The sequence below is a fragment of the Neophocaena asiaeorientalis genome, unplaced genomic scaffold, assembly GCF_003031525.2.
Source record: "Neophocaena asiaeorientalis asiaeorientalis breed wild unplaced genomic scaffold, Neophocaena_asiaeorientalis_V1.1 scaffold218, whole genome shotgun sequence".
Classification (NCBI taxonomy): domain Eukaryota; kingdom Metazoa; phylum Chordata; class Mammalia; order Artiodactyla; family Phocoenidae; genus Neophocaena; species Neophocaena asiaeorientalis.
In genome coordinates this window covers 5580664-5601268 of record NW_020172818.1, presented here as the reverse complement: position 1 = coordinate 5601268, position 20605 = coordinate 5580664, and the positions used below count along the sequence as shown (strand labels likewise).

Sequence of the window (20605 nt, the reverse complement as noted above, 5' to 3'; positions counted from 1 at the left end):
TTATATATATAAATAACTGAATCACTGTGCTGTACACCTGAAACTAACATAATACTGTAAATCAACGATACTTCAATTAAAAAAAATTTTCCTTCCAAAAGATGCCTTCGGACGTATAAATCAACTAGAAATACTTGCTCTGCCTTCCTGCATGCTGTCTGTTTCGAGAGAGCTATTTAAGAGGAAGGAGGCGCTGTCCTGGGAGGTGAATGCTTTCTTCAGTCCCAGATTTATCAGGATGGCTTCAAAATGAAAAAAACCACAGGGTTGGCTTATCACATAAACTAGAGCAGCCTGGTTACAGCACTAATTTCTGCTTATAGTGATGTGCTGGGCAAGCATTTTTGCTCTCTTTTCTGTTTTTTGTATTTTGTTGTTGTTTCCAACTCATGCTCAACAGTTAAAACACAAGACATTTCTCATCAACCTAAAAACACAATCAGCTGTTGTCCAAGATGCTACTTGCCTTATAAATATACAAATCACCAAGAGGGAGAGTGTAAAGTAGCTCTTGAGGGCGGCCCCATTTTTCTTCTGTCGCTGGTGCATTTCTCCACCACACTTGTTACAGCAACGACACAAACTAAAGACAAACCCCACCAGAGGCGTCAGAATAATAAACAGCAATCCCAGGACAGCACAGATAATAATCCCGATCTCATAGTAGATAATCTGCAAGTCAAACAAAAGAAACAGCACATACTGTAACATAAAATTACACGTAGAACATTCCACAGTGTACACATTTCATGCTTTTCAAGCTATTTGCCATCATGAGTTAAATCTTGAGGGGTGTGTGTGTGTGTATGTGTGTGTGTCCATTTTGAAGATCCTTCTTGAAACAAAGGAAGCAGAGATCTGAGTTATCAGAATATGGGATCAAGCAGTTACTACCTTCTTTCAACTTCCGGGAAAATAGCCAAATTCAGGGTCAAGTTGCAAATGGTGTCATTTCAGCCCCAAAGGTATTTTGTTTGTTTTTAAACGCACGACAAATTTTGGCAGAAGTCCTTGCATTATGAATAATCTATACCAAGGCTGTTTTTCACCAGAAAGATAGAACTAGTAATAGTTATTAAGGATTCAAAGTAGTTTGGATTGGATCGATTAATGACAAATTCATATTTTGTTATGAAAGAATCTGGAATATATCTAAATTTAGAAAAAAAGGCTCAGACTTTCCAAATCAGACATGTTACTCACAGGCCACTCAGTTTCCCCACCCATGTACTGGGAATAAAATACGTACCTTTTAAGGTACGTATGAGGTACATATAATAAAATACGTACCTTATACGTACCTTGTGAACATTGCAGATGATGTATGATTAGTGATGAGGTGCCATGGAAAGTACCTGGCGTGGAGCAGACATTTGCTAAGTGCCCCTTTCAGGTTGCTGAGCCCAGCCTCACTAGCTAAGTCTCAGATAGATCCTAGGTTCCTAGATACTAGCACAATAGCTAGACACAATCAAGTGACCTAAACCTATTTTCATAATCAGTGATGGCTTTATTTCAGGCTAAATAAAAATTAATGCAACAGGATGATAAAACTCGTTCTCATTCCAATTCATGTATGCAGTTACTCACATTTCCATTAAGCAAGACACTTTAAAAGAATGGCAGAAAATTACAGGTTGGCGGTTTGCAACCTGTAATGGTTTGTAATGGACCAGCTAGATAACAATACATTCTGAAGCCAAGCTGAGCAAAGGAAAACGAAACCCAAGCCTTGTTCCCTGAAGCAAATATGATGTCTTAGGAGAGAGCAGTGAACTTGGAGTCAGAGAACCTGCTTTAAATCCCAGCAGGGGCGGCTTTTAATTCTCTAAACTAGGAAATGTTACATTAGCATTAATGTAATCAGCATATTGTGAGGGACAGATAATTAAATGAGTTAATGTGTAAACAACTAGCAAAGTGCCCAGCACACAGCACATGTTCAATCAGTATTAGCTAACTCGTGGGCAAACGCTTATGAGTATTAAGCAAAGTGCACATGGCACTTGAATATTATCTACTTCCATATTAAGGTTAAAATGCTAAAAAGAAAAAAAGTGATTGCAATTTTGATGCAGCCTTCTTAAGCTAAGTTGGACACCACGGCCATGAAAAGTCGTTATTTGCTGGTGTGTAACCCACCCTTGAAGACTCACGTCATTGGCCAACTGAGAAACCAGCTCCAGACACTCCAAATTCTTACTTACTTTGCTATCTTTCTCAGCCAATATTCTAAATTGTTACTATTTTTAGAAATTGTTTCTGGGAATTTCCTGGTGGTCCAGTGGTTAGGACTCCACGCTTCCACTGCAGGGGGCATGGGTTTGATCCCTGGTCAGGAAACTAAGATCCTGCAAGCTGCATGGCGCAGCCAAAAAAAAAAGTTGTAACACTGAACCCAAAAGTCTGGCCAAGATCTGGCAAGAACCTAAATCATTTCCTGATATACCAAGATCTCCGGAGTGCTTTGTGGACTGTGTTGAAGAGAAGCTCGAGGTTTAAATTTGCAGATGGGTTGCTATTCTTTCGTGGACTACAAAAGCTGAAAGAGAAGAGGGAAGATGATGGCAGACACAAAACGGAAACAATTTAAAAGTCATCACAGTGGAGATGACAGTGAACAGAAAGTTCTGGCAAAAGGGTCACACCACTCGCGGGCTTTAGACAGAGCAACATGAAGCAACAAGTGAGGACTTTACCTTCAGAATCAAGACTACGTTTTCTGGCTGAGGAAGTCAAAGCCGTCGCAGAGTTTGTGCAAGCAGAGGCAGCATGCAGAAAACAGAAAACATTACTGGAGTCATTAACCACAACTGAGACCATTAATATCCCACACAGAGGAAATCAAGGGAGGGGAGGATGACACAAGACCGGAACATAAAAGGAGCATTTATTAGACAAACAGTGCTTTCGGTACAGTCAAGCTCTAGGGCTCACATTTGGATTTACATTGGATTTCTTGAAAGGTTCTTAATCAGTATGCTAATTAGTATGGACAAGGGGAACCAGAGGGAAAGTTACAAATGCTTAACACACTAACCACAACCACATGGTCTCCATGAAACAGAGAATCAGTGGCTGCCTAGAAGCCCAGAGCCCAAGGCACCAACTTCCAAGTGTCCTTTTTAAAATGACGATCTTATGGAATCATTCCCTTGTTTAACGGCATTCCATGGAGTCCCGCCATGTGTAATTCAAACTCCTCCACGTGGTCCTATGTTATTTAATTCTGTCTTCACGTCCCCATTCTTCTTGAGCACTCGAGTCCCCAGAAAGCATTATGATCTCTCTCCCTTTCCTCACTTTGGGCTCCCTCTTGCTTGAACCTTATTCCCACCACCATTCCGCCGATGAAACTCAAGTCTGAGTTTGGATGTTGCTTTCTCCAGGAAGTCTGTCTTGATAACAACGTCTGGGTTTGCTGTACATCCCTCCTTCATGATGCCGTGGAGTCCTACACTTGTCCTTTCACAGTGCTTACCTCATTTGCTCAATTTATAAGACTATCCTTCTTTTTGGAAGAGGGAGGTGACATACGTATGAAGAGGGACAGAGTCATTATTGTCGTTAGAGTTGACTTAAAATGTCCCCATGTGGTTAAAAAAAATTATGTGGCTCCATGGTGTTCCCCAGATGACGTTTTTCAAATTGTCTGGTCCAGGAAATCCAAGTTTGGAAGCCACTGCCTTAGCTGGTAGATTTTCACAGGTGCGGAAGAACAGTGTTTGTGATGGTAATAACCTTTAAAGGCGGCATCATCTGAAATGTCGGGATGGGCAGTTCATGTAACATGCCCCTGGGGACCCACAGGGCATCTTGAGTGACCCCAGCCTCCCTTCCTGGGTCCGGGCCCCACGGGCTTGTTACCTCCCAACCTCACCAATCATAAACCCCTCACGGCGTGTTAAAAACACTCACTTCAGGCCCCTTCCCTGGAGAAGTGTCAGGGGATTTGGGTAAGACCAGGAATCTGTCTTTAAAACAAGCCCCGTGTCGTGATTATGATTAAGTGCCTCTTCAGTCTCGGTGTATAGATAGCTCAGCTCTCTCACCTTCCCACGGGCTAATTCCCACACCGGTGTCTTCAGAGTCTATCACAGCTCCTCTACAGGATGGAGCTCTGTTGCCCCCTTTGGCGGGTGGCGGAATGATACACCCTCTACAGGCGGCCCTCCCTCCGCTGTGTCACCTCCCACTTCACAGCCAGGGTTCCCTGCACCTCCCAAATAAGTGGCTTGCCCTGGAGTCCTTGACTCAGGGTCTGCTTCAGGGACTCTGATGAAACACACCCAGCATTTATCTCCCTAAAGCCAATCAGAAAGCTCCCTTCCCAAGGAGCCCTGGCTTCTTTGGTGTCTGCTTAACCAAATCCCTCTTCCTTGGATAACTGGAAAACATGACCCAATTCCACACCTAGGGTAGGATTCCATTCATTCATGTGGGCCCAGTTCTGGCTCCTTTCTCTACACCAGCTCCACCCAAACGGTTTTTATCCATTTGTAAAGACACCTGAGGTGGAGAGGAGATCAGGAAGTAGGGGGTCCCCAAGCTTACAGGAACTCCAAGTCTAATATCGAGCCAACCATAAAGGACTCGTCCAACTGAGAGTCCTGCCGGGGACGGTGGCAGCCAACTCTGGCCCATACTTGTCAGGCTGCTGAGAGTGACCTCAGAGTCTGAGGACCTGGTCCTCTAAGGCTTGGGCCCAGATGAGAGAGTTCAGCCTCTCACGCCCAACCCATTCCTTGCCAGAGCTAACTGGCATTCAGGCTGGGCTGCTAACGGCATGCAAATTTTCAATATAAATATAAAAGCAAAGGTCGTTTTATTCTGCCCAGGGAAGCAGGCGCACATGGGCAATCATGTTTGGAAGACATAAATGAAGCCAGTGGCATTGAAGAATGCAAATGCTTTCTGTGGTAGGAGGGAAGGTGTAGGCACCAGTGTGTATCTGGCTCATCCTCTTTTATACACATAAATGGCCTTGAGATGAGGACTTCCTCTTTGGCTTCTGCATTCACTTTTCCCTTAAGTATCATTTTATTGCAAATTGAGAATATGCAGCCACTGTTCCCACCACTGGGCAAGAGTTCACTGCCGTCACACCTGCTGGAGACACTGTCATTCACCTTTGTTGTGCTGGCCATTAAATAAATAAAAGTCCACTGGTACCTTTATTGTTGTCTTGATAACCACCTTTGTACCAGGGAAGGATGGAACGAATCGTCTGACCCTGCAGGACTAATAGCTTGACAAACAGATTCAACTAATTTTTATTATCCTAACATTCAATGCAAAAACATTCGTCTGTTTATTTCATTGGCAACCGACATTCATCATAGGCCAAAATCGAAATAACACACCCTTCTGTTTAGGTAAGTTAATCTCATGGATGCAAACAGAGTGAATTAACAGCACCTTAACCCTCACCCTAACCCTAACCTTGGTATTAAGTAGAGACATGAAACATGCCTGGATACTTTCTGACAATACTGTCCACTCATCTGAGTGAGGCCTCCAAGGCCCTCCCCTGATCTGGCCCCAGCTCACCTGTCCTTCCCCTTCCTCTCACCCACCGTCTCCATCCCTGTGCTTCTTCCCCTCACACCTCATCCTCTGCTCACGTGGTCCCCACAGCTTGGAACGCCAGCAAAGCCGCCTCCCCACCTGTTCCAGCCCTGCTTATCTTTTTAACAACAAGCCCCCAAATCACTTCCTTGTGGAAGAGCTCTGGTAAGAATTAATTTTTTTTCTTCTACAAGTATGCACGTGTATGTGAAAAGTACGCATGCCTGCTTCTAGGGATGTTCAAACCATTCCATTTAGTTAAGGGGTTCTCATCCCTTGTCTAAAAAAAGTAGCATAAGACTTCCTTTAAGGAAATTTTAGTTTTTCAATAACATACAGCTTGAAAGGCGAATGTTTCTTCAAATGCTACTTTTGAAATTTCTGCTGTAGTTCAAATGGGATTTATAAGGCATTTCAATACTCCATAAAGCTTCTTAGTCAAGAAAGGTTACTAAATTCACAGGTAAAACAACTGGTTGTTTAAAGATTTACTTTCAAATCAGCCAAAGTTCTGCTCATATTTATTTTTTGCTAACAAATTCATCAATCAAAATTACCTTCTCATAATCCGTTGACAGGTCAAACTCCTTCTGTACAACTTTTCTTAAAATATCTGGGGGAAAAAAAGCCACAAAACAATGGCACGATTACCTTTTCAGTAAAAATATAAAATGCATATTTAGAAAATAAAGGTCCGTATGTGCTCACAAATGATTGAACCTCAACAGAGTGTTCTTATACTTTCATTCCTCTTTCTTAGTGCAAGTAAATAATTGACCTAATGAGGCTCTAACCAGAAGCAAAGAATGGAGAACAAATATTTTCGACCTACGATTTTGCCAGTGGCAAAATTAGAGGGTTGCCATCTTTAAGAGTTTTCAGTTTCTCACAGAACACCTTAATATTTACCAGCAAACTACATATACCTCATTAACAGTCACTAATAAAATGTTACATTGGTATTGCTGATTCTTTTTTTGTCAATAAATCGAGTTTAATTAATTATTATTTATTAAATTTCCAACACCGCCCCACCCATATGTTGATTCTGCCTGCTCAGCCATACAAACTACAAGAGCAGAGCGACAGAAACCATATGGTCTCCAAAGCCTCAAATCTTTATTATCTGGCCCTTCACAGAAAAAGGCTGCCCTCCTGGTCTATATGAACATGTTGACAGGACACCGAATCACAAGGTTTAAAGTTTTAATGTGACCAGGGTGCATGATTTTTGCTGGTTAATATATGTAAGCCAAGTTGGACTGACAGCAGCACTAGCCACAGGAGATAATGAATCTCTAAACTAAATGTGATGTTTCTTTTAAGTTGGAAAATGCATTAACATTTGCATGCAGATTAGGAACATCAGATTTCCTTAGGGAATTGACTCCATTTATCCCTACTGTGTTTTGCCCCATGGCCCATGAAATTGCTTTCTTAATTATTTGGAGCCACAAATGCAATTTATTCTTTAATACTTCTACTACATAATATTTTACAAATGAAAGGAATCTTACAATTAACCTAATCCAAGAGCTCTTAACATGAGATGTCCCTCTCCGTTCTCCAAGCAGTGCAAGAAAAACCCAAAACGCTAAGCAAAACTGAATTTTTCTATGCATGCTCATGTGGGGCATTTTAAAATTCTCACATAGCTCAGGAGCCACCTCATATCCTGATTCCCCCATCTAGTAATGATATAGCATAGCTGATGGCCAGATAGGGAGGGTGACTTGTCTAAAATCAGTGATTTGTGAGGCCAGACCCAGGCCCAGGTCTTCCTTCCCTTGGTGTGAGGTCCTTCCCACACTGCACATTGTCTTCTGCCCCAGGAATGAGCTTCTGGAATGCTACGACTGTATCCCGTATAAGCACTTCCATAGTATACCACTGGGGGTCGCAAATGAAACCCCACGGTGAACCCTTTTTTAAAGCAAAGACATTCACATGTACAGGCCAGGAAACAAAGCAAGCCACTTCCCCACAGGGCCTTCCGGAAAACAACTTCCCACCTGCACAGAGCAGACAGATACATGGAGCAGACCTGTAAAGGATGTGCTGCAGGAACGGAGATTTTCAAACCGGTAGGGAACCCTGGGAACCCTAGAGTTTCTCCAAGGTACCTTGGGGGCAACCCAGGATCACAGGTGTTCTCCGGCCTTGAACCAGTCTCTTTGCTTTAGTCGGCTGTACACATGTAACAGGCGCTGCTCTAGTAGAGCTCTGTGGAGGTGAGCCAATGCCAGAGAACATGGTTTGTGTACCCATGGCAACCTCTGCGAAACAGTGACATTCCTCTCTGTCAAACAGATGCCCCCATCAGTCTGCTTGAAGACCCAGCCCCTCCTGAGTCCTTCTGTGATGCTGCTGGTCCTGGGTGTCCCAGGCATGGTCCCGACTACATCCAGCGACAACACTCCCTGGCAGGTGATCCCTGTCCTGGCTGCCAGCTGGCCCTGACCCTCTGGCGAAGCTGATCCTTGCTGTACTGGCTAAAAACCCATCCCAAGACTTTGGAGCAGAGACGTTCTCCCTTCCCGTGGTTTACAGTAGCACTGTCTTACAGAAATCTATCTCAAGCCACATAAGTAATTTCAGATTTTCTAGTAGTACCATTTAAAAACATGATTAATTTAAAATTAATTTTAATATGTTTTACTTACTCCGAATATATGCAAAGTGTATCATTTCAAGATATCATCAGTGTAAATATTAGTGAGTTATTTACAGTCTTATTTTCATACTAAGAGTTCAGAAGCCGGTGTCGATGCCCTTTAGTTCAGACAAGCTACAGTTCAGGTGCTCCATGGACACACGTGGTTAGTGGCTCCCGCACTGGACAGCACAGGCTCAGAGGCGGCAGGTCACCCTGCCCACTCTCACCCCGGAGCAATTCCATTTCCCCCAAAGCCCCAAGGCCTCTATCCGTTTCCTTAATGCCCCCTCCTTCCCAGCATCCCCTGTCACAAAAACACAGAATGGGCGTCCTTCACGCTCAGGACCACAATATCCATTTTCCCCTTGGCTTCCCTGTGTATCTCTAATTAAGCGGCTCTTAATCAGGGTGAGTGAACATCACAAATGCCTGTACAGCACAACCCAAGCATCTTTACTTGACAAGCCCCGACATTAACCTTCTGCTGCTCACACCTCATCCGGGAGCCCATGGGACCCCACACTAGGAAATTCTATCTCAGATCTAATAGGTTCCCTGCTGGTGAGAACTTTGAAACCATTACGGTCCATCTCAGAAAGCACGTGGGAGAACCGGGGTCTCACTTCTGCCCCCCACTTTTCATGGTTCCCAAGTGTCACACTCGTTCTACTGCATCCCAGTCCCTTGCCTTTGTCTTTCCTGGCCAGCTCATAGAAGGCTTCTGGTGGAAACCGTCTCAGCCTCTGGATCGCCTGCATCCTCATGTTGGAGGGGGCTGTGGACAGGATGTGACCACTGGTTGGCCTGCGAGCTGGACCCAGGCACTCAGAAGCTGCCTACCCCTCCCCTGCCCTTGCGACGTCCGTTCTGCCCACCCATCCCCACTAGGAGCTGGGTTCAAGGATGCAATCTTGAGAGAGTGATGTGTAGTTGAGACCATCTGAATGGCCTACATAACTGAATCCAGTTGAGACCACTACATAAACTTTTAAGATTCAGGCAGGTGGGTACGGAGATCTACTCATCTTGCAGCTGCCCAAGACAAGCCTCGTAAGTAAGTTCCCTTCCTTCTTAAACCTGCCACCGTCCCATCTGGAGGGGTCCGCCCCTTTCTCAGTCCCTCCTTGCCCCCAAGTTTCAGATTTCACTTGGGTCCCTCCTAAGGCTGCGAAGCAACCCCTCAGCAAGTTCCAGGGCTCCAGAACTGTCTGTGGTATGGATGCTGCACAAACACTTCTTTACCAAAAAAAAAAAAAGAAAAAAAAAGAAAAAATGCTGCTTCCGCTCCATAGATCAGACAGGACCCCTGAATACTGTGACTAGTTCCTTGTATTGCCTGGTGGGTATTAGCCATTAGCACGCAGGTGGCACAGAGCCCCAGACAGAGAACACGCAAACCGGAAACCTCGGCTTGGCCTTGGTGCTCACCAAAGATGACCGTACCGTGACCAACACCAGCTCTGAGAGCTTCCAAATGAACAGATTCTACCCTAATATCCTCCATTGTGTCTACCTGCTTCTTCTCAGCCCTGAGGAGGCGTGCACAGCTCAAAGCAGGTTGTAAAATGACGTCATGATGGCAGTGGGTTCTGTTTGTTGCACGAACCCTGGTGACTTAAACCTGACCCAGTCTTCGGGTCATTCAACAATATTCGACCACCATATTAAGCGCCTACAGGGCGCCAGGTGCTGTGATCATGATAGAAAGGAGTAAGACCTCTTGCTTGAGAAACCACGGTCTTCTCCTGCCCTCCATGAGACTTCAGTGTGGACAATAGTGACCCCTTTGTCCTTCCAGAGCTGAGGGAGGATCTGCTGAGATGGGGCCTGAAAGGCACTGAGCACCGGATTGGACAGCTCCAGGAGGCCGATGAGTTCTCCTTGCCCTGAGCTCGTAGGTTGGTCTGGCCACCTTTTTCATGCCCTGCTTCATTTCTCACTGTATCTTTCCATGCTCTTTTCCATAACATAATAGCTGCCTCTTAAGGTACAGCAGTGGGAGGGAAATATGTAAGCAGGCAGATGAGAAAGTTATTTTCATGGCAGAAGACTCTTTCTCAGCATCTGACTCTGTGGGTCTTCCTGGAATGACAGGGACTGTCTGTCAGCCTCTCTGTGCTCGGCCCCTAGACCTTACAGTGTCTTCTTATCTGGGACTTACTTTAAATTTCATGTGATGATGGAAATTAAGAAATGTTGCAGCAAGAGCGAATTCTGACCCCTTGGTTATACCACCAGGTTACAAAGTAGTTTGGTTTTGTTTTTGGCTCTTCGTGTGTGTGTGTGTGTGTGTGTGTGTGTGTGTAACTTCTCTATGAGTTTTTTGATGTCTGAAGCTACACAACCAACATAAAATAAGAAAAGTGCCTTGTGCAGGATCCATCTATAACAGACCCATCTTCCTCATCTTTGACAAGATATTTGTTCCTAACTGGTTTCTTTTCATACATATGTAGGTTCTGAACCAAGCCAGGCAAAGTGCAAGTTCACTTTTGGAATGTTCTCTCATAAAATGGATAGAGAACTTAAAAACCCCAGTTGCTGGCAGGTGATTTATCAGATTTGTGACACATTTAAGTGCTCCTGGAAAGATTTTGCTGATAATATCTATTTGACAACTCAATTAAGTTAGGTCTCTTAACTTAAAAACGTACCACGGGCTTCTCTGGTGGCGCAGTGGTTAAGAATCTGCCTGCCGGTGCAGGGGACACGGCTTTGATCCCTAGTCCGGGAAGATCCACATGATGCAGAGCAACTAAGCCTGTGTGCCACAACTACCGAGCCTGCGCTCTAGAGCCCGTGCTCCACAACTACTGAAGCCCACGCACCTAGAGCCCGTGCTCTGCAACAAGAGAAGCCACCGCAATGAGAAGCCCACGCGCTGCAACGAAGAGTAGCCCCCGCTCACTGCAACTAGAGAGAGTCCACGCGCAGCGAAGAAGACCCAACGCAGCCAAAAAAAAAGTATCACACTTTTCATCTCCTAAATTGTGTTCCTGCCATTTACTGGGGACAGAATCTCCCAAAAGTGCGAAACTATATTAAAAAGTATTTTTGATAAAGATATTTTTATCAAAATAGGCGTTTAGTATGTTGTAAATCACTCTACTATATGTAAACCAATATTATAATAATGCAGTTCTTGCTAAAATATTATGTAATGTTAATTTTGTTCATAGTTGTTAATTTTTCTGCCAAAAGTATTCTAATTTTAGGTTGTTTTGTTTTAAAAGGCTTTAGAAAAGCCTTTTAGTCAAGTCTTATATTCAGGTTATTTTAACTTCTACCTGATGTTTTCTAGTTTCTTTGACCAGATGCAACACTACAGGATTATTAACATTAAACCTAAAATTAAGTTATAGACTTAGAAGTATTATGGTGTAGGCATTAAAATTAGAGAGTAAAATGTTCAGAACAGGTTTTTCTATATGAACAAATGTTAGAGGGTGAATCATTTTTTTTCCCTAAATGTCAGGTTAAATTTGCTATTGTACTTAGAACTCTTATTAATAAAAAATTACCCACACACAGAGTTAGCCCTCTTGGGCACTTAAAGTGTTTACCTGGAAATGTGATTAACTAAGAGCATAAATAGTGTTAAGTGTCCCCCTGTGGAGACGCCCACAGTGTCCCCCATTGACCCCCAGTGGCACTCTTTTATACTCACAAGGTCTGGGGGTCTCTGTACTAAGAATGACTTAATCTGTTAATTTGTGCATTAAATCAACACTGGTCAAAGTGAAAGAGATTATTCACATTTTCACTAAAGCTATTAGTTTTATAAGTAGAATAAAACAATATTCAAGTTCAATTTAAAGTCCTACCAACACTGGGCTTCTAAATACATAACTTTAGTAAATTAAACATTACTTAAAACATAACTTTAATTGTTTCTTTCCAGGCACAAAAGACTTCCGTCTACACCAAATTCCTGAGAGGATGAGGGGCAGGTAGGCAAACCAAGTGGAATGCCTGACAGGTCCTGATAAAACACAAACTTAGTTTGAAAAGTATGAACTTCTTGGATGTGCTGGCATGACACCGGGTGTGGAAGACCTAGTGGCATTTTGCCCTGAGAAGGGCGTTTAGGGCAGTGCTCAGTATGTTACACTAACCTGAAAATGTTGGCGTCTGTCCTTCACCTCCACCCTTGTACCGCACACGCTTCACTGCTCTGCCCTCTCCAGTTCTTCAGCCTGTGGCACCAAATGAGTGCTCAGAAGAACCATGTGTGGCCTCAGTTTCCTTGGCCCACGGCTTGATTCCCCAGCCCCCCTGCACTTAGGTGGGGCCCCGTGACTTGAGTTCTGGCTGGTGGAATGTGGGTAGACAGGCGTGCACATCACTTCCACTCCTGGCCTCTACAACCTCCTATAAGACCCTTGATGGTCGCTCACTTGACCCATCTACCCATCACCCACTGGAGGAGCCAGTGGAGAAATCCAAAGCCCAATAGGATGATGGAACCATTACAGAGTGCCCAGCCCTCACCACTCCATCACTTCTACATTGGACTGAGCTGTTAGAGAGAAGTGTTTTTCACTGAAATTTGGGCTTGTTTGTTATAGCAAATGGTGTCACTTACCCTAACTAAAAAAGCCTTAGCCAATTAAGACCCCCAACATTTTCCATTGCAAGCCTCCTCTACAAATAGCCTAACCTGCTAGCTTTGACCAAACAAAGGCAAACTCACTTTTCTCAGGAGCAAGTATACACATAAATAACATAGCAGACTAAGACTTACCGAAGCCAACAGGATGGCACTAACATAAACCAGGATTTTAAAAGACATCTTCATTCAAAGATCAGAATCTCTGTATTCATGATCCAGCAATCCCACTCCTGGGCATATATCCGGAGAAAACCATAATTTAAAAAGATACATGCACCCCAGTGTTCATTGCAGCACTGTTTACAGTAGCCAATACATGGAAACAACCTAAATGTCCATCGACAGATGAACGGATAAAGAAGATGTGGTAGATATCCACAACAGAATATCACTCAGCCACAAAAAAGAATGAAATAATGCCATTTACAGCAACATAGGTGGACCTGGAGATGATCATACTAAGTGAGGTAAGTCAAAGACAAAAATCATATGATATCGCTTATATGTGGAATCTGAAAAAAAAAGATACAAATGAACTTATTGACAAAACAGAAATAGATCCACAGATATAGAAAACAAATTTATGGTTACTGAAAAGGAAGAGGGGGGAGGGATAAATTAGGAGGATGGGATTAACATATATACACAACTTTATACAAAATAGATAACCACAAGGACCTACTGTATAGCACAGGGAACGGTACTCAATATTTTGTAATCTCTATAAGGGAAAAGAATCTGAAAAACAATATATACGTTCATGTATTTATATATATATATAACATGATATTGTAAATCAATTATACTTCAATTTAAAAAATTATTTTTTAAAAGAATTTCTGTATTCATAAAAGAATGCATGCAATGGCATTTGAACCCAGAAATATCACTACAAAATGCAATGCAATATAGCTCAGATAGACTGCCTGCTCTTCATCCATGGGTCTATAAAGCCTTGGTAGTCATTAATAGGCTTAGCTGATAGGTCCATAAGCCTTTCAAAAGCTTCAATACCAACTGAATTTTCCTCATCTACAAAACATATGTTCATAATCAGTTTAAACCACGAATTCAAGCATGTCTCTAGTGCTAAACTATTTACGTAAAATACTCTCAGGTAACAGTATTATCCTGGGAAACGTGCATCAGATAAGGAGTTAAGACTAAGTGGATGTAAGATCTTGGTACCCTCTCCAAGAGTTATGTGCACAGGGTGGCTGGTAAAATGGGTTGTGAGCACCAGCTAACAGGTCCAGGCTGTTCTTTCTGGAGGAGACTGCAGATTTAAATCAACATGCAGGGCCTTCCTGGTGGCGCAGTGGTTAAGAATCTGCCTGCCAATGCAGGGGACACGGGTTTGAGCCCTGGTCCGGGAAGATCCCACATGCCGCAGAGCAACTAAGCCCACGCGCCACAACTACTGAGCCTGTGCTCTAGAGCCTGCGAGCCACAACTACTGAGCTCGCATGCTACAAGTACTGAAAACCACCCGCCTAGAGCCCGTGCTCCGCAACAAGAGGAGCCACCGCAATGAGAAGTGCACGCACCGCAACAAAGAGGAGCCCCCGCTCGCCGCAACTAGAGAAAGTCCACGCACAGCAACAAAGACCCAACATGGCCAAAATAAATAAATTTTAAAAATAAATCAAGATGCAAAGGTAGTTGGTGAAAATGTACATTTACATAATTTGTATGTGGTCCCTAGAACTTTCACCAGAGCCCCATGTGGAAGAGATCTTATGTTGGATTACAGACAGAGGTATTCCACTGCAGTTGGTTGAAGCTTGTCTTCTCTCTTTGGTCTAGGTTTTCTGTGGATTGTTTTTATGCTTTAGAGCTTCCTGATTCTGATTTCTAAAATGAAATTTGATTCTTCTCTTGACAGGAAAATCTCACTAATTCAAACAAATTAGGAAACTTCTGGTTATTTGGATAATTTGACTCAGTTTACCTTTTAATCAAGAAAAATGTTTAAGGAGCCAACTCATTGCATGGAAAATGTTTAAATATACATTACATTAGCATAGTAGGTGTGATCTGTTCTGATAGCTGACAGGTTAGTGGAAAAATAAAAAGAAGAGACTCATGCTTTAGACATTTTATTTTAACTTAAAGTATATAAATACAAATATGTTTGACCATCATTTGATGCAAAGCCGAGGTCCTTTATTGGATATCAGTCCACTGGCTCGAATGGAGGTGAGTTAAGATAGCATACAAGGTAAAAAAACAAACAAACAAACAAAAAACCCCACAAAAAAGCTCCTCACTTATTTAGAGGCGGACTTGTGTCAACCATCCCATCACCAAGCCACAAGACTAGGGTAGATGAAAATGGCCACATGGGCTCACAGAGGGACACTGTCTACACAGAACGCGGTTACTTCAGAGAAAGAACTTGGTGATCATAAACTCTGCCTCAGGAAAAATGGAAGGACCTTGCTTATTTGATTCTTCAGTGGTTGGAATGGGGAGAGGGCTAGAATTTTCTCCAGCTACACACTACTCACCACCCTCATCCCCAAACTTTGGGAATAACTGCCTCTGTCAGTCAGGTTCTCTGAAGAAACAGAACCAGTAAGTGGTGAGATAGAGACAGAGATAGAGACAGAGACAGAGCTAGAGTTACAGCTAGAGATAGAGATGGAGAGGGAAAGAGAGAAGGAGAGAGACTGATTTTAAGGAACTGTGGGCACTAGCAAGTTGGAAATCTCAGGGCAGGCTGGAAACTCAGGCAGGAGTTGACGTCACAGTCTTGAAGCTGAATTTCTTCTTCCTGTGGAAATCTGGTTTTGCTCTGAAGACCTTTCAGCTGATTGGATGAGGGCCACCCACATTATTGAGGGTAATCCCCTACACTGAAAGGGTTCACATGTAGGTGTGAACCACATCTACAAAGCACCTTCACAGCAACACCTAGATGAGCATTTCATCAAATCACTGGCTACCACAGCCTGGCCAAGTGGGCACAGAAGACTAACCATGACTCAGCCACGCCAGCTATGTTCCCCCATAGAATGGATACGTCCTGTAGTTGTGCTGGAGCAGAGCGCATCTGAGCAGCCCTGTCACCACCATTAATGGCATGGCAACTCCTGACAGCCTGAGCCCCCAGCCAAGTCATCGGGGTCCAGTTAATTCGAGGACAGGAGATCACACGTCGTCTCTGAGGACAACCGACCTTTAATGATGGCCCTGAACAACCCCCCAAATCAACTTATGTTTGGTGTGTGCAAAACTAAAAGGCAAATAAATAAATGCCTTTTTTGCAAAAATTTCCATCAAAAACGACAGAATTAAATTGGTCAGTCACTCGCAAGGTTAAGTGTTGCTTCTCTGAAGAACGTACTTTAGCAAGCCCATCTTCGAGCCGCCTGGTTTGGTTAAATGTGTTCGCTGTCCTTTGACATTGGAATGAACGTTACCCACCGGCTCCTTGGCTCACATCTTCCTTTGGCTGGTGTGGGTGAGGATGTGGGGACCCAAACGATGCAACTGCCTCAGGTCCTGGAGTTCACCATATCATTCTGGAGCAGCTGCAATGAGTCTGTCCAAATTTCGTACTTGAAAGAATGCTTTTTTTTTTTTTTTTTTTTTTGCGGTACGCGGACCTCTCACGGTTGTGGCCTCTCCCTTTGAGGAGCACAGGCTCCGGACACGCAGGCTCAGCGGCCATGGTCCATGGGCCCAGCCACTCCGCGACATGTGGGATCTTCCCGGACCGGGGCACGAACCTGTGTCCCCTGCATCAGCAGGCGGACTCTCAACCACTGCGCCACCAGGGAAGCCCGAGAGAATGCATTTTAACAACCCCTTCAGGCAGCCACAGTCCTGTACCTTTCAGTTTCACGGAGCTCTACCTTCTGCTGTTCAACTCCTCCATCAACATGACTAAACCCTTTGGTTTGGTTTTTAATAAAGGGATTGATGCTTCAGACATTTGGAAGCCAAGCTGGGTTTATTAGAACTTATCAAAAGTATGCTCCCTGCCTCCAAGTATATAGTCAAGTATTCCAGAGGCCGAGCCCCCTTTCCTGTATTTAAAATACAATTCGATCACCCTTGGTGCAGTTTCTCCCTTCATTTCAGCTGTCAGCACGTGACTGTGTAGTCCTCCTTTAATTGATTGGAGCAGCTTCCCTGCAGGACTGACACACATCGGCTTGCATGAGAATTCACGATGGCACTCACTCGCTCTTCCAGAAAAGAGCTCAGAAAAATGCTGCACAGGAAGCAATTCTTGGAAAAGCATCTGGGACCAGTCTGGCCCTTGCAGCCTTCCGCCGGCCACATAGTTCACACAGAGCCGTGCCGGGGGATTCTATTTCACTGTTAGGCCACATGCAGCCAAGCCTGTGACTGGGCAGGCTGGCCCTTAAATCATGTCAAGTGCTTTTAGAGGAAGCAGGCTCTCATATTGCACAGGAGAAGGGAGACCTCTGGGGGCTCCTGAAGCTCGGAATCCTTGACCAAGATGCAAGTCGGATAAGGGCTCAGGGCCCTGTGGCCTCCCTGACGGTGGGACGGGGCTGGGAGGGGGCCGCTGGGCGTGAGACTAAGATGGTCCAGCAGCTGTGTTGCCACCACTGTTAAATCCAGGCAGGCAACATGGCCAAGGTATCTGTGGAGTCCCAGAGTTCGTTTCCTCCCCTAAGACGTTCCTGGAAAGCGTCATTTGTCTCTGCTGTTCATTTAAGGAACGTTGGCCTTGAGGATGTTTGAATCGCATTTTTTGGTCTGCACCAAGGTGCACATGATCGCACAGACACTCCCATGAGAATGTGAATCAACACCACCCCATTTTGTTCTGTCATGTGACAAAAGAAGGTTCAGCTATTGACCATGGCCTCCCCCAAACGAGGGACAGAGAATGCAACTAGGAGCAGAGTGAAGGGGGATTTTTTTTCCTATATATACTTTGATCTCACTTGAATTTTTAAGAGAATATTTTAAAAATTTTAAACAAAGTTCTTTCATTGACATACTCTTCCACCCCTTTCCCAACACTCTCCTCACCAAAAAAAACCCGCAAAAAGACAGAATCTGTAATACTATCAAGTTAAAAATTCTAGTTCCTGGGCTTCTAAAAAAAAAGAAGAAGAAAACAAATAACAAAGGTTGGCCAGGATGTGGAGAAAAGAGAACCCTTGTACACTGTTGGTGGAAATGTAAACTGGTACAGCCACTATGGAAAACACTATGGAGGTTCCTCAAAAAACTAAAATTACAACTGCCATATGATCCAGCAATCCCACTCCTGGGTGTATATCTGAAGAAAACAAAAACACTAATTCTAAAAGATACATGCACTCCAACGTTCATAGCAGCAATATTTACAATAGCCAAGATATGGAAGCAACTAAGTGTCCATCAACAGATGAATGAAAGAAGATGTGGTATATATACAGTGGAATGCTACTCAGCCATAAAAAAAAAAAAAAAGAATGAAATGTTGCCATTTGCAACAACATGGATGGACCTGGCAGGTATTATGCTTACTGAAACGTCAGACAGAGAAAAACAAATACAGTATATTATCACTTATATACATTCCATCTAAAAAAATAAAACAAACTAATAAATAGAGCAAAGTAGAAAATACTCACAGATATAGAGAACAAACTAGTGGTTACCAGTGGGGAGAAGGAAGGAGGAAGAGCAAGATTGGAGTATGGGATCAAGAGGTACAGACTACTATGTATAAAATAAATAAGCTACAAGGGGGCTTCCCTGGTGGCGCAGTGGTTGAGAGTCCGCCTGCCAATGCAGGGAACACAGGTTCGTGCCCCTGTCTGGGAAGATCCCACATGCCGCGGAGTGGCTGGGCCCGTGAGCCATGGCCGCTGAGCCTGCGCGTCCGGAGCCTGTGCTCCGCAATGGGAGAGGCCACAACAGTGAGAGGCCCACATACCGCAAAAAAAAAAAAAAAACCCTCCTATCCTTGTCACTAAATACCTACAACTCATCACCCACTTGTGACCTTGAATGATCCACTGGCTTACATGTCCCCTGGACTATTTATTCTCTATAAATGCATTTTGTCTCCTCTACTGGAGATTGTTAATATAAATGCATTTTGTCTCCTCTACTGGAGATTGTTAAAGTAGGAAATGTTCTCTCTCCCACGTAAATCTCATAATCCCTAACCCAGTGTTACGCATCTGTGACAGGTGTTCAGTAAAACTTGCATGCCCTAAACAAGACACCTAAATCAGATCTAATAAACTAACTTCTTCTGGCAAGAACATTTTCCTTGAAAAAAATCTAGAAATATAATCATGGCACTATTCTTAAGAAGTTTTGTTACATTTTGTTTTAAGAAAATTCTCCTCCTATACTGTTGGTGGGAATGTAAACAGGTACAACCACTATGGAGGTGCCTTAAAAAACTAAAAATAGAACTACCATATGATCCAGCTATTGGAATGTATCTGGAGAAAACCATAATTTGAAAAGATACATGCACCCCAATGTTCACTGCAGCACTATTTACAATAGCCAAGACATGGAAGCAATCTAAATGTCCATTGACAGAGGAATGGATAAAGAAGATGTGGTACATATATACAATGGAATATTATGCAATCATAAAAAGAATGAAATAATGCCATTTGCAGCAACATGGATGGATCTAGAGATTATCATACTAAGTGAAGTAAGTCAGAAAGAGAAAGACAAATGCCATATGAGATCATTTATATGTGGAATCTAAAAAAAAATGATACAAATGAACTTCTTCACAAAACAGAAACAGACTTCAAAAACAAACATGGTTACCGAAGGGGAATGGTGAGGGGAGGGATAAGTTAGGAATTTGCGATTAACATATACACACTACTATATATAAAATATATAATCAACAAGGAACTACTGTATAGCACAGGGAAATCTTCTCAATATTCTGTTACAGAACCTATATGAGAAAAGAATCTGAAAAAGAATGGATATATGTATATGTATAACTGAATCACTTTGCTGTACACCTGAAACTAAGACAACATTGTAACTTAACTATACTACAATATAAAATAAAAATTAAATTAAAAAAAGTAAATCATTAGAAAAAAAGAAAATCCTGCGTGTCTTTCACCTCACCTTCTTCTCCTCTGGATGCGCAGGCTCAGTGGCCATGGCTCACGGGTCCAGCCACTCCGCAGCATGTGGGATCTTCCTGGACCGGGGCACGAACCCGTGTCCCCTGCATCGGCAGGCGGACTCTCAACCACTGCACCACCAGTGAAGCCCTCACCTCACCTTCTTTATTAAGCTCTGAAGGGGGTGGGGTTGAGAAATCAAAGACTTCTTACAAACTAAAACAAGATCCCAAATCATTATTATTGTTGAACCTTAAAAGCCCAGCCATTCCAGTGGTACACTAAACATCAGACAAAATCTGATTTCTCTCCAGCTCTAAGTTCTTAATTGAGCCTGGTCTTTAAATGTACAACCTATTGTTTTAAGTCTCATTTATCATAATAAAAAAATGACTAGACCTTCAAGCACAGTCAGTTCTAGATAATCTGCATACACAGGAGACCAGTGGGTTTGAAACCAGGTGATCTAAATATCTTTTTGTTTTTCTTCTAGGTCATAACTTTATGCTTACATTCTATATGGGGATATAGGGTGACTTTAGCTATATAAAAACAATAACAAAAAAATCTTTGCCCAGGGAAAAAAATCTGAAAACCAGCCTTTATTCTTTGGGTGGAGAATGGACTCTTTTTAAAATTTCTGTTTATGACCCTTTGTAAAATTTTTGTTCCTGT

At 43.2% G+C, this 20605-nt stretch overlaps 1 protein-coding gene across 3 annotated transcripts in view; it reads right to left on the bottom strand.

The window, feature by feature from the left end:
• The window catches only part of PROM1 (prominin 1), a 99579-nt gene that overhangs the window by 53472 nt on the left and 25502 nt on the right, over positions 1-20605 (bottom strand). For all 3 annotated transcript variants that reach the window (XM_024741851.1, XM_024741850.1, XM_024741852.1), the window contains exons 3-4: positions 6126-6181; positions 467-672 (exon numbers count right to left, since the gene is read on the bottom strand). In XM_024741851.1, coding sequence (XP_024597619.1) covers positions 467-672; positions 6126-6181 — 262 coding nt within the window. The remainder of the gene's footprint in view (positions 1-466; positions 673-6125; positions 6182-20605) is intronic.